The 14181-nt window shown below is 40.5% G+C and overlaps 1 protein-coding gene across 1 annotated transcript in view; it reads left to right on the top strand.

The window, feature by feature from the left end:
* Nucleotides 1-14181, top strand: part of FNDC3B (fibronectin type III domain containing 3B) — a 180136-nt gene that overhangs the window by 40202 nt on the left and 125753 nt on the right. The window contains exon 3 of the mRNA XM_056498953.1: nt 4244-4319. Coding sequence (XP_056354928.1) covers nt 4244-4319 — 76 coding nt within the window. The remainder of the gene's footprint in view (nt 1-4243; nt 4320-14181) is intronic.

Consider the following 14181-nt stretch of genomic DNA (forward strand, 5'->3'; position numbering starts at 1 on the left):
AAGTGGCTCTTTGACCTTAGTGAGTAAAGTGTTCTCATAAGGGGGAAATAGTTTAAGTGAGCTGGGACTGAATTGCTTCACATGGATTCAGGTGAGCATCATCCTCCTCACTGCTGTGAGGCCACAGAGAAGCTGGGGGATGATGGCCTGCCTCCAGTTTGAATCTTCTTCTGTGGGCTTCAACTCTTGTGTAACTAAACCAGTAGTGTACAAAAGAGATATAATGTATGCTCTTGGTCCTTATCAGGCAGCATTTCTGCCTTTGTGTGAGTGTTTCCCCACAGTGGATATGGTTTTGTATCATAGAGGGGTTTGGATTGGAAGGGACATTAATGTTGCTGCCAGGCTAGGAGAGTGGTGAAAGGGATGTAGCAACAATACTTCATGTAGAAGAGAAGCAAAAAGCCCTTTATTAAAGAAACCCCTTATATAGGGTAGATCATTGCAGCAAGGATAGAAGTGATTTCATTGGTGCAGGGAAGGTGACACCCCTGGTAAACATGCTGTCACCAAAACATCACTTCTCTAGCACATCCAGCAGGTGCTTAATCATTGTTACAACTCTCTCTTATGTTTTCCTTGAGCAGCTTGAGAAAATCCAAGCCTGCTTTTTCTCTGGCTTTCACCAGTATCCCACACATTAAAGCTCATCTCTTTCCACCCCTGCCATGGGCAGGGACACCTTCCACTGTCCCAGGTTGCTCCAAAGCCTGTCCAGCCTGGCCTTGGACACTGCCAGGGGTTGGGGCAGCCACAGCTCCTCTGGGCACCCTGTGCCAGGGCCTCCCCACCCTCACAGTAAAGAAATTTTTCCTAATATCGAATCCAAAACTTCCCAGAGTCAGTTTGCTTATTTCTGAACCTGCATTAGCTTTATGGGCACTTCAGTCTCTTTCCCTGGCCATGAGAGGTGGATAGTTGGGAGTAAGGGAGGCACAAGTGACACGTGCTTGGCTTGCCATGAAAACTTAGTCTGGATGTACTGTGTGGGATTATAAATATTTATAGTAGCTATGCAACTTGGTAACATCCATCACTCAACAAATGTGACTTTCAGTAAAATAGAATGGCATTGATAAATGCAAAAAGAGCATTATGGGGATAACAAGGTTTCTCTGAGGATGCAGCAGGTACGGCTGGGCTTCAGCACCAAGTGGATTAAACTGCTAAATGAAACATTCAAGTACTTTTTAGGGGAAAGGAAAGTCCTTTGGGGTTGTGCTGCTGATGCCTGCTCCCAGCTGTCACATGCTGCAGCTTTTTGGATGGGAGGAGGCCAAGGGCTGACAGTGGGCTGGGGTGACCTCGGACAGGAGACCACACCCTGGAGATGCTGCCAGCCAGCAGCGAGGGCTCCAAGTGACCCTTCCAGTCCTTCTCCTCTCTTGCCATCTCATAATTGTGCATACTTGGGATGATGAGTACTGGAAGAGGCATAGCCCAATTAAAGATCATCTGGGTTTGTTTTCATTAAAATAGAGATGTTATCTTTACACTTTTTTTATTGCTTTCCTCAGATTTTTTAATTAAAAGCTTTAGAAGTGAGGCGTTCTCATGAAGTTCCCTTGTGTGAAAGGAAAGAGGGAAGCTGCATTCCAGGCTGCAGAACATGGTTTTGTTGTTTATGAGGACGTGGGGAAAAATAAATTGTGGAATTAGTTTTATATACTTAGCGTGTATAAATAAAAGAAGTTGCAGTGTGCTTGACATTATTTGTCCCAGGCAACTGGGACAAGTCAGGGGTGTTGGCTGGAAGGTGCCCCATGTGTAGTACTCAACATGTGCTGGCTTTAGTGGTTTGGCCTCAGCTCTGCATCTCTTTGGTCAGTGCAGAGCAGTTGTGAGCTCTGGGGAGTTGTGTGCTGCATGGGGGGACTGCCTGGTGGGGTGGGTTATGGGGAACACCCCAGTACTCCAGTTTTGGGAAGGGAGGGGCTGGGGCTGGGATGCTCTTGAAGGATATTGCCCAAGGAGCCTGATTGCTGCTCCTGGATCTGAGGCCACTTTGGTTTCATGTCCTCCTTTTGTGCCTAGCCCTTGCTCCACTGTTGACCCACATCAGTCACACCTTGGCTATTCCTGTTTGCTCTTGATATTGCTGCCTTCCCCCAGCAACAGGCTGTAAATGTTTTCTTTGGCTCCCAAGGTGGCTGATTTGAGATCTGGCAATAAGGACATTTATAACATTTAATAGAAGCTCTGTAGATAAGTCCCAGGCTCTGCCCACGGGCTAGTGATGGGGGACAAAGCTGTGTGTCTGCTGCTCTTCAGGAAACAAATTTGTTCCTGGAACAATTTGTTTATCTTAAAACCCTATGTGATTAGGCAAGGATGCTGCTGCTTCAGTTTGACTATCAGAAGCAGCAGCTGTGATTGTGGATAGCACCTTTTTTAATGCAGAACCCCAAGGAATGACTGTTAAGGGACAGCTGCAGGTGTGCTCAGGTGGGCACTTGTGCTGGTGATGGATCCCTGGGACAGGAATTTGTAAATTTTCTGTAACTCTGGGGTAGGCATGTGCCTAGAATAGGAACAGCAATCAGTCTGTCCTGCTTTAGGGAAAGGATGGAGCTTTACATGCATGGAGCATCAGTCTTAGGGTCTGTATTTTGAGGAGCTGGACCAAATTCTTCCAAAGTTGTAAAGATGTGCAAGGGTTTCTGATCTATGTTAATCAAATTTGTTAGTAAATAACCAGCTTTAGGGCTATTTAGATGTGTAATGCAAATGAACTGATGAAATATTTCTGTGATTCTTGGCCCCTGTGTTCTGGTTTCTTGTTTATTGGTTGTTTAGGGGTTTTTTTATGAAGCTGGATGACATAGCATTGCTCTGTGCTTCTTTTGACCCGATGCCCGTGTCCTGTGGTGGATAATTCACCCCTATTCATAGCAAAAGAGCACTTAAACGCTGTCACTTAAATGTTGATTGTTGGGAGATTAGGGATGGAATGGCTTCGTGCCTTTTATCTTTTCTGAACCATTTATTGTGCTCTGTATGCTGGATCAGATCCACCCTGATCAGTGCTCCCTGAGAAATGATTGTTGCAGACAACATAATGGCTTTCATATGTCATTTTCTGATTTCCAGCTTGTGCTTTAAAAATCTTGGTGGAATAATGGGTTTCTGTAAGATTACTGTAATTCAAAAGGTCATCTAGGTAATAATTATCTTATGCATTTGGCTTAAGCAATTCAGAAACACAACATGAATTCAAATTCTCTCTTTCCAGATTGAATGATTAAATTTTGCATGCAGATGTCCCAGAATATAAAAAATTTAGAGAGAGCTTTCAGAAAAAATGTTGATTAATCTTGGTACAAATTGAAAATGTAATTTATATCTTGACTGAACTTATGACAAAGCAGTTAGCAGGAGTGTGTTTAAAGTATTTTAGTGAAAGTTTCAGGTGCAGCAAGGTGGGATAAATGGTCTCTAGTTCCCAATGAAACTGTCAATATAAGAAAATATTCTAAATCATAGGTTTAAACCTATTGTTTCAGGCATCTGAAAATTAATCAAGATCTACAACATACCGTGAACTGGGACATATTTTGGTGCTTTCTGATCCTTGTGTGATCCCATCATCTGCAGGATTCAGTAATGGGAGACTGGGGTGATTGTTCTATTATTTAAGAAAATATTATATTTGTTAATAAATAGTTTATTACTGGTTCTATATTTGTTAATAAATAGTTTATTACTGGTTCTGTGTGCAACTGTTGAAATGTGTGTGTGCCTACAGGTTTTGCTTAACAGAGATTTGTTCTGTGCAAGACTGAAATATAAATTTTGAAATTATGACAACACAATGGATCACCTTCCCACAGAAAAAAACCTTTTATTCCTGTGAACTTGAAATCCCATTATGGGTTGGTGCTGCATGTTGGAGTTCACGTACTCTGTTTTTATGTGCCAGTGGTGTGAAGATTTATGTACTTAGCCAGCAGCATTTGGTCAAATTAAAAAATGAAACACATTTTGGTGTGGAACTCAAAGCCATAATTCTCACCTGTATACAATTCAGTTACATCTTTGTTTCAGCTCTTAAAATGTAGATGAGTAGGTGGGTTTCAGATCTCTGCCTGCTCCTGGAGTCTCAGACCCACAAGTGTAATATTCCAGTCTCTTCCCTCCCTGCCTCCCCACCTCTTCCAGAAAAGGGGTAGCACAGTTACTGTTTAGGGGAAATTTTAATTTTTGGAGATCTCAGTGAATCAAATGTTTATTTTTCTTTCTGCAGGTCTTTTTGGTTCAAGTTAATCCAGGTGAAACCTTTACAATAAGGGCTGAGGATGGAACCCTCCAGTGCATCCAAGGTAAGAGGATGCACAAACCTGTGCATGAGCATTGCTTTGCTTTGTGGAATACCTGTTCTGTCATCTCTCCTAAAATGTGGTATGCAGCTCTGAAAATGCACTGAAGCACTGGGGAGTGAGAACTTGCAGACGTGGCTGCTCTCTGTATTCTAGGAGTTGAGTATCTCAGAATGAGTCATGCATTTCTTGGAAGTCCAGGAGGATTTCTCTCTTCTGTTATTTATCAGTCCCATCTTGCAGCCTCTTTGCATCTTTTCTGTGACACCCCCTCCATTTAAACAGTGGAGGAGTGGGTGGTTCTTGCTTCAAGTTCCATCCCCATGGAAATGATGAATTAATAGTTGAGATAGACATTACAGAAGCTTCCCTGAACACCATCCAGGGTTATTTGGTCTTGATGAGCAATAATAACAGCAATTTAAAGCTGCTTGTTGAGATTTATAGCTGACATGCTGTGTGGTAAGAAATTGGTCCATGTGGCAATTAACAGAGGAATAAAGCTGGCTACTCCTTTTATTTGAAAAGAATGCTTTATTCTGGCTCAGTACATGAAAGATTTCCATTACAAATATAATTATGACCCCATTTATTTAGAATTTTGTTCGTGCTTGAAGTGGTGTTCAGACAGTGTATTTAAATGAATTCAACTTGAAACCTTGTGGTTCTATATTCCCAGTAATTTAAGGTGTTTGTGCCAATGGGACTTGTTTGGTTCTCATCAGCAGTCTTTCATAAAATTGATTTAGAATTTCCAGCATAAGATTGTCTCCTTTTATTTGCTATAGCTTCAGTATTGACTGCCAAGGCTCATGTTTATTTGCATACACCCTTGCAGTTTGGCCTAAAAAATCGTGATATTCTTTTCAAGCTAAAGCTTCTGATTCTGTTTTATTGTGAAATATTTTTATTGCTGAACTGCATACATGCTTCAAACACAGGAAAGCACCTGACTGTGTTGTTGTGGTTTTTTTTTTTTTCTTTTGATAAAGCTGCAGTTGTGGACCTTAATGTTAATAGTGATCTATTGCAGAAGATCTGTTGTAATCAGCCTGCAAGATTTGCCTGCACTAAGATTTGGAGTTGTGACAGTTCTGGTTTTGTGCTCTGAGGTTATTATAGAAGACAGGCTTATTTTGTATGCAGTGTTTTTGGAAATTATACACCCCCTTGCTCCACAAAGCTTGATGTCTTTTTTTTCCCCTCCAGTGATAGAGTTCTTGGCATGTTTAAAGATTATAGAGTGTTTGCTATGTTTAAAGGTGAATGTATTCCCTATACATAGGGCAGCACTCAGACAATAATGATGCATTTTCCAGTGCTCCCACACTGCACTATGATTAGCAGGATAAGGAATAATTTTAGCACTATGTTAAGGCAGCATGAAAGTCTCTTTGGGCAGTGCCTCTCAGCTGGTAGCTCCCTGTGGAATACATGATGCTTGCTTTTTCCTTACTGCCACGTACAGGGTTGTGACATAAGATGTGCTGCTGAATATTCTGAGTGTGAAGGATTGCTTTATTACAAATTGGGTGATTCTCCTGAGTTCAGGGAGTGAACACTGTTAATAAAAACTTGAGATGTCAGGCTTGCTAACACTAAATTCTTCAGGATATACGAAAGCTCTTCCCTTTGGCATGTGACCATTCTGCAGGGACAGCTAACTTTGCTTATGTAGATTTTTTTTTTTTTAGTTTTTTATTAAATTATTTTTACTTTTTTGCTTATGACTTATTGGAGCAGTATAAAATTTGCAGGTTGTGCTTCTGGAGCCAGGTTCTGGAAGTCCTGTGAGCCCCACTTTGGCTCCACAGCTGTGGTATATCTGGTGATGATGTGCTTTAGAGGACTGAGGCAAAAACAACAGAGAAGATGACTTAGTTAATCTTCATTTGTCTTATCAAGGTTGGAAGAAAGACACTTGCTTGAGTAAATCCTCTTTGGAATATCCCCTGTTTCAAACACCCTGAAGTGTAATTAGCCACTAATTGAGTAATCACTGTTTTAAGCCAGAAAGAACAGATGCACATTTGAAAGTTTCTGATGTTTTGGAGTGGTGGAGAAATCTCAGATACAAAATTTTTTCCAGTTCCTCAGGGTTGCAGCAGTAAGATAATCAGTGAAAACTTAAATAATAACCCCTAAATAATAAATATATATTTGTAATTGAGGATCAAGGTATTGCAGCAAGTGCTCTCTTCATTCCTGGGGTGTTTTTTTTTGCATATAGTTGAAGGTTACTTGTTTAAGACAATGGTTTATAAGCACTGTAGATCATGGTGTGGGCCTGGATTAGGCAGCTCTTGGAAATGATGGTGGCTGGGAGAAGTTCACTTGGTCAGTGGGTACGGAGGGGGTCTGTGATTTCCTTGAAAGACAGATTTAAAGAGAAAAGAAATAAAAAAACCCACAATAAATCTGATCTTCTGGAGAAATCCAGCCCTTGAGTGCACAATCCACGTGGTGAGTTGTTTAGGGAAGCATCTGAACAGTTCCAGGTGCTCTCAGCAGGAGTTGTGGTGTTGTCCGACTTCCTCAGGATTTGCCTTCTCCATCCCATGTGATAGAAGAGATGCTGTGCTATGTGACTTTGGTAGCCTTTGTAACAACAACAGCCAAATAAAGGAATAAAGAAAAGGGGTGTTGGGGATTAACTGAGATTAATTTTTTTAATAGTTGCTAGAAGCTGGTTCAAGTAGAAGCCTGTGACCTGGGGCTGCCTGTGTGGATGGGAGGCACGTGGTGCTGCCCAGCTGGGCTGTGAAACACCCCAGGGCTTGCTGGATTTTGGGGCTGGCCACCTGGCCTGTGGTATGAAGTGGAAACATAAAGCACATCCTTTATTCATGTGTGATTACATGGGCAGTCTTTGTTCCTTTTAGTCCATGTGGGTGTTAATGACAAATTATTGGTGTGCTTCCTTTGGGATTTCCCTGCTCACCCAGAAGGAGCTCAGGGCTCTGACTGCAGAGCTGCCCCTCTGGGTGGTTCAGGGGAGGCTGATTTAGGGTCTTCATTCAGTGCCTTTGGAAGATGGAACATGTGTTTGTGCTCTATCAGCAGTATTTTAAAAGCTGCTCTTTATATAAAGTTTGACTCATATTAAATACTTCATAAATGTGTCAATACTTTAAATGCTTCATTTCCTTTTCCTATATTCCCATTTTATTTGTCAAAAACTCAGGACTTGACTGTTGCTAGCTCTGCAAGAAAAGGACAAGGGCAGGGCATATCCTCAGCCATTTCTTTACTCAGCTGTTAACTGTGGACCTTGTATTTCCTTTGTATGAAAGATTGCTTCTAGCTACTGCTTTGTGGTAACCACAATAAATGAAATATGGAGTAGGGTGAGAGCCTGGATCTGGTAACTACCAAATGGATTTGAAACAGACCCCTGGAAAAAAAATATTCCTCTAAATTTCAAAATAAATAGATCTCATGTGAAACTGGCATGTTCAAGAAACTCAGTTTTCCTATGGCTGATTAAAGACAAGTTTTTTTTTTTTAGCCAATATCTTAAGATCTTTGGTAGGAACTTTCATTGCTGCTGGAGAGTTTTGTCATTCACACTGTAAAAATTCACTGTTTGTGCATGGTTTGGGGCAGTGAAGCTGTGCTTGAGAATCTGTTCTGAGCTTTTTCCCCCTGGAAGGCAATAATGCCAAGCTGTCACACCAGCTGTGGTAGGAGTGACATGGACAGAATGATTATTCTGCTGCCACCTGACCTTGCTTGTCACCCACATGTTGAAAATATGTATGTACAGATATACAGGCTGCATATCCACTGATCACACAGAATTGCCCAATTATTGCTAAATGCTCTTTTTATTGCCATCCATGTAAATGGTCCTCAAGCTGGATCTCATTTTCTGCCACAAACCACACTGAATTTTCTGTGTGCAAGTAAAGCTGCAAAACAGATAGATAGCAGAAAAGCAGCTGATGGAATAAAAACTGGAATTCCTGGTAATTTCTGCCTAATCCATGCTGCTGGAAATACTCTCTTGAAACTCACCTCTAGTCTTTGTCTTGTATGCCAGCACAAGGTTTGGAATAGTGAACAAAATTTGCCTGAAAAGAAAACAAATGCTAAAGGATTAGAAATTCTGCTTTAATTCTGGCCTGGAACAGAAGGCATTTACCCTTAAATAGGGTGAGCAAGGCTCTGCATTCAACTGGCTTTTCTGTTTTATTCAAGGACAAGGTACAGATGTGCAGTGGCATGGAGGAGTTGTAGTTATGTTGGAGCATAAATATGTGTTGCAGACAAGGACCTCAGTTGGTTTTGGGTGGTTACATTTTGAAATGAAAACAGGAAAAAAACATAGTTTACTAGTACTGATATTTGTTGTAAGTGATTTTTTTTTTCCAAGTATTTTGCCATTGAGGCTGAACTTTAAGTCTTTGCTTCTTCTTATCTTGTAAAAAAAAGAATGCAAGAATTAAATTTCACTGCTGCTTTTTCTGTGGCTCTAAAAGTGAGTAACTCAAGAAAAAGACCAGAAGTATGCAAAAAATCTAGCAGTGATTTCTCAAATGAAAGGCTTCCTGGAACTAATATTCCCTTAATCTGGTGGGTGGGTGTGGTTTGGTGTGGTAGTGCAAAGGAATGGATAATATTAAAGGCTTAACAGCTGTATATTTGTATAGGAAGAGTGTGTATGTCAGTGAAATAAGGCTGTTAATATAGTCCAAGCAAACCAAACAAAGTATGTATTTTTTTTTTTCCTCTATGGTATGAGGTTGGAAATGAGGAGGTGCTCATGTGCTGGTGAGATCCAGAGGCTGGAGTTGGAATTCCTTTGGTTCTTCTCTCCAGAGCATCATCTGAATTAGCAGAATTTGGCTCTTGGTTAAATAAATTTGTGACTGTATTCAAAATATGCTGCAAAGCACTGCATTGATCAGAACACTAAATTTGTCAAAGCAGGAAGAAATGCTGCCCTTTCTCACCTGTGTCTGCTGGTGGGAGCTGCATGTGCCCAGGCACACTCCTGGGGAAGGCTCTGGGGACACATCTGCCAGGGTGCAGGACAGCATGGACTGTGCCAGGGAAGGGAGGGTGAGCTCTGATTCTGTTTCTCCTTGTTTCTGCAAAGGGTTTCAGCTCTTTCCACCTACGTGCTGGTGGGCAGGCTGGTGACAGGCATGGAAAACTCTGTAGAAATGCAGTTGCAGTTCAGACTGTTTTGGTCATTAGGGCTTGGAGCAGAACAAGTCTGTGTGGTGGTGTTTTACAGCATAGCTCTTGGTATTAAATAGCTTTTGTTTACACTTTGTTTATTAAGCTTTGGCTCAGTCTCTCTCTGTTTACCAGCAAGGGTCCTTTTCATCCTATTATGTTTTAAAACATAACTCTTACTCCTCAATTACCTCACTTTACTTTGACTCCTGGTACTTGGTGTCTAGATTCAGTGTTTGATGCAAAAGCCAGGCCTGCAGTACCCATTGGTCTCCTGCAGCACAAATAAGGTTTTGATTTATTAAAGTTCTTTCTGTTAATTGACAAATGAGGAATTATCTGCATAAGCATCTTCCAGAGCAAAGCTTTGGTTGAGAACTCTAACTGGGAAGAATCCCATGTCAGTGTCTAAACAGCCTTTGTTGTATTGACCTAAATATTTTTTTTTATGTATATAACAGAGTTAGCATCATCCTTTTAAAGCACTGTCACCAAATTCTGGTTTACTTCAGTGTTTCAGCAAACTCAGCTCTGTAGCATAGGCATATCCCCAGGCCTGGGATCTGCTGTGCCTTTCCTGTTGAGATATTATCTGTAGTGCACTCCATAGCTATAAACCACCAGTTGTTAATCATATAATCATAACAGACACTGTTATTTTATTTTCACATTGTTACCCAGCTAGAAAATACCGGAGTTTGTAGAAGAACCTTCCATCCTCTGTTATTTATGATGTTTTTGGTGCTTCTCTGTATGTCAGAGATGGGCTCTTTGCCCTTTTAGTGTTTGGTCACCTTAGAAAACTGTGGTCCTGCTGATGTATCCTTTATTCCTTCCATGTGCAATAACCAACTTTCAGATGTTTGTGAACTTTGTGTTAAAATCTGAGCAAGCAAAGAGTAACCTGGACTGGGTTTTTCCCATGTTATTGTCAGATCACACCACCATTCCCTGTTCATGTCATGGTTTTATTTTTTTAGCACACCACAATCAAGTATAGGAAGCCATGTAAGAAGCCAAGACTAAACAATGGGATGCTTTGTTTACTGTGTGAATAATCTTAGCTTCTCCATTTTAAATCTGTTAATGCTAAGAATAATTATGGAAATTTATTTTGCATGTGTGTGATTAAATCTTGAACCAGATGCACCTGCCCTTGTAGCTTTGCTAGATGGAATATCTGGTTCTTTACAGTTGGTAGCTGTTATTTTTTATAACTCCTCTGACACAGGACAAAAGGAAAAAGAATCTTGGCATGTAATTAAATTTTAATTTGGCTTAATCTTTCCAAATCCTAAATTGTGACTGTTTTGTAGTACACATTGAGAGAATGGGAGAGTAATACCAGCTAAGGCTGGAAATACTGTGGGAATTCTATGAAATGTGGAAACCAAGGATTTCTTGAGACCCTTGCTTTGATGGTCTGTGGCCACCTATGCTGGAGGGATGGCCAGAGCCTCTCCTGACCCTGCAGTCCCTGGAGAAGGCACTGGCCAGGCTGGGATAGAACCTGGCAGCCAGAGCTGTGTCCTGCTGACGTGGGCTCCTGGCACAGGAGAGGGGCAGGGGCTGAGCCATCAGCAGGCTGAGAAATGAATTAAGACTTGAATCATTCTGGTCTGTGCATATGTAAAAACCAATCATCCTGCTTCCCAGCAGAACAGCACCCAAATGAGCAGAGAAGCAGCTCCTGAAGCTTGTCCTTTGCTGAAATGGAGATATTTTTGTTTATTTTTTGGAATGCCTGAGAATCTGCTGCTGGGAAATGTGTTGATCTCTAGAATTAGGACAGCAGACTTTAAGGACAAATGTTAGAACATACGGTCTGGGCTATAATTTCAGACTTTTTTTGGGTTTGTAAATATGCAGGACTTGTGTTTGGGGTTTGTGTCTGTCCTTATTTTACTTATGTGAGTATGTATGAATATATATATGTGTGTGTGTGTGTGTCTGACAGAATCAGTACATCCAAGAGCCTTTGGGAAGGCTGTCTTGTACCAGCATACTCTCAATTTTTAAGTTTCCTGGTATCTCAGGATCTCTCCCCAAAACACAGGGAAGCTCTGTGAGTGTGTGGGTATCTGCAGGAATGCTGGAGTTGTGTCAGCCCTGCTCAAATGCAGCTGATGCTCCTACTGTGGACCCAGTGCATTCCAGTCAATGGTGGCAGGATTTTCAAGTCCAAGATTCACATTCTTTACTCAGGCTACAGACATTGCAAACCCATTAGTCAGTGCTTTTAGTATTTTTACAGTGTATTAGTGCAGCTATGGCTCTGAATTAGTAAGGCAGTTGCAGTTAACTTTCTTAATCTGAAGTAATTATATTTGTTGGCCAGAAGAATCATGAAATTATTCCATTATCCTTATTAAATTCCTTTACTCCTCATCACAGGCAAATATTTAGTTTCCCATGCTTTTTATTCTTTAATGTCTGTGACTCTGGTTCATGTTTGTTGTTCATGTAGGAGATGTGGATTAGGGATGGGGATGAAGCACATTGTAACTTAGAATCTTTGCAGGGCTTTTATTATTATGCTTCTCATTTTTAATTTTGAAACAAATCTCAACTTGGATAATGATAATTATGAATTGACTTTAAATGGTAAAGAATGTGAATTGGATTGTTGGTTTTGCTAAATTTGAAATTGTATTTATTCCCACCATCAAAGAAATGGCGTGGTGGTTGTTGAAAGCTGTATTGAATCAGCTGTTGATTCTGCTGTTATCAGATTTCTGGAGCTGGTAGCTTTCACTGACAGTCTAACCCCTTCTATATTTAGATACAATTTATGTGATCATATCTTTAGGAGTCTTGTTTGTTCCTTCTGCAACACTGTTTTCTTGTGGTCACTGCTGTAGGGTGGATTCTGCCTGTGACATCAGCAGCTCATTTTGTGTGTCATGATTATGTTCATTAATAGAGGTTTGAAGAATAGATGATATTAACAGAAATAAATTGCAGAGTTAGCTTTGTAATGAAAGCATCAATGGCTTCAATACAAAAAGGAAAGGAAAAAGCCCACTCAACTACACTAACCAGTGTGAAATTGCATAACTGTGGACAACCTCCAAGTGTGTAGACTGCCATCCAGTTGTATCAGTAATAGTTGTTTAACAGTAAATCTAGAATCTGACTTAATATCCAAATTATTTAGGACAAATATTCTAGGAACAAATAAACCTACACTGTAATTTACTCATTTAAACACCACAAGACTTAATTTTGATTTTTTTCCTTTCTTTGTGGGTCAGAGAGCTTCAAGTACTACTTAAAAATCAAGCTACCTCTGGAGATGAGTGGGAGTTTTGTTGGTTTTTTTCTCAATGTTTAAAATTGAAATTGCAATTAAGTTTTTTATTAATGTGCCCCATGTGTTGTAATGTAAAGCTGCACCTGCTTTGTTTGTAAGCTGGGTTTGATTACAGACTATGATTTTTTGCATTCTTGATTCTATTATTAACTACAGTTTTGATGGTATGTTTTGGGACTTTTTTTTTTCCTTGCTCCTGTGTTTTTGTAAGTTTGTTCCTCTTATTTCTGTTGGGAATGAGGTAGGGGAACATTTGAGTGTGGATGGGTTGTCACAAGCAGAGCCTTCCTCTCTGGGTTGCTGTTAATTTTCTGTTAATATACCCATATAGGACATCTTTAAAAATGTTTGGTAGCACATAACCATGTTAACTCGGTGTATAGGGGAAGGATTGCAAATTACTCAACAGCAAGGTTTATTTTTGCTTCTCCTGGCAAGTGAAGGGTTTGTGACCCTGCAGGTATGGAAGAAAGAGCCTGTGCAGAAACCCTGGTGTAAGGCTTTGTCAGCAAAGTATGTTCTAATAGTTATGTTATGGGAAGGCTTTGGTATTGCCAGCACGTAGCAGGCAAGAGCTTGCAATTTTATTTTTTTTTCTCAAAATACTTGGATTTTTTTTTTTTGCCATACAGCTTTCAAGCAGAGTTTTATAAGTGACCACTTGGTCTCTAACTATCTGTATGCTGTTTATCCAAGCTTAACCTTTGAAGTGGTACACATGTTAAGCAGGGCTATGCTGTGTTATTTATAAAAATCCAGCCTAAAATTCCTAGAAACTCCTGGAGTTTTGGTTGCCCTGCCTGCTGCTGCTGAGGGTGAGGCTCCCCAAATGCCATCTCGGCGAGGTTGCTCCAGATGACCTCTGTGTAACGTGATAAAAGACTATTTTTGTCTCAGCAGACGATATTATCTCACCATAACATTTTTGAACATTTCTGGCTGGATTGTTCTGAATGTTGGAGCTGTGCCTGGAGAGGGGACTGAAACACAATGCCTTCCATTCTCAATTGTGTGAGCACTTGGGTTTGATGATGGAGCTGTGGTGAGCAGGGTGGGAGTGGGGCATTAATAAGGCAGTTCCCAGCACCTGTAGCCTTGAAACTTACAGTACCTCAAATATGTTTGATTTCTTAACCAGCTATCTGTGTATATGTATATTATGTATGTATATGTGTATTTTACATAAGAGGTATCTATGTACAGCTGTAAAAATATACATACATATTAAAAAAAAATGTATTTTTATATGGTCATTCTATCACCTTTAGATGGTTACTCAGCTCTCCAAAACCATTCCAGCCATGGCTCTCCTCTGAGTGGAAGTTTTTCTAATCCTTGGTGCAAGCATGGAAATGGCAAGCAAGTACC

Source organism: Oenanthe melanoleuca, chromosome 9 (assembly GCF_029582105.1).
Source record: "Oenanthe melanoleuca isolate GR-GAL-2019-014 chromosome 9, OMel1.0, whole genome shotgun sequence".
Lineage (NCBI taxonomy): Eukaryota > Metazoa > Chordata > Aves > Passeriformes > Muscicapidae > Oenanthe > Oenanthe melanoleuca.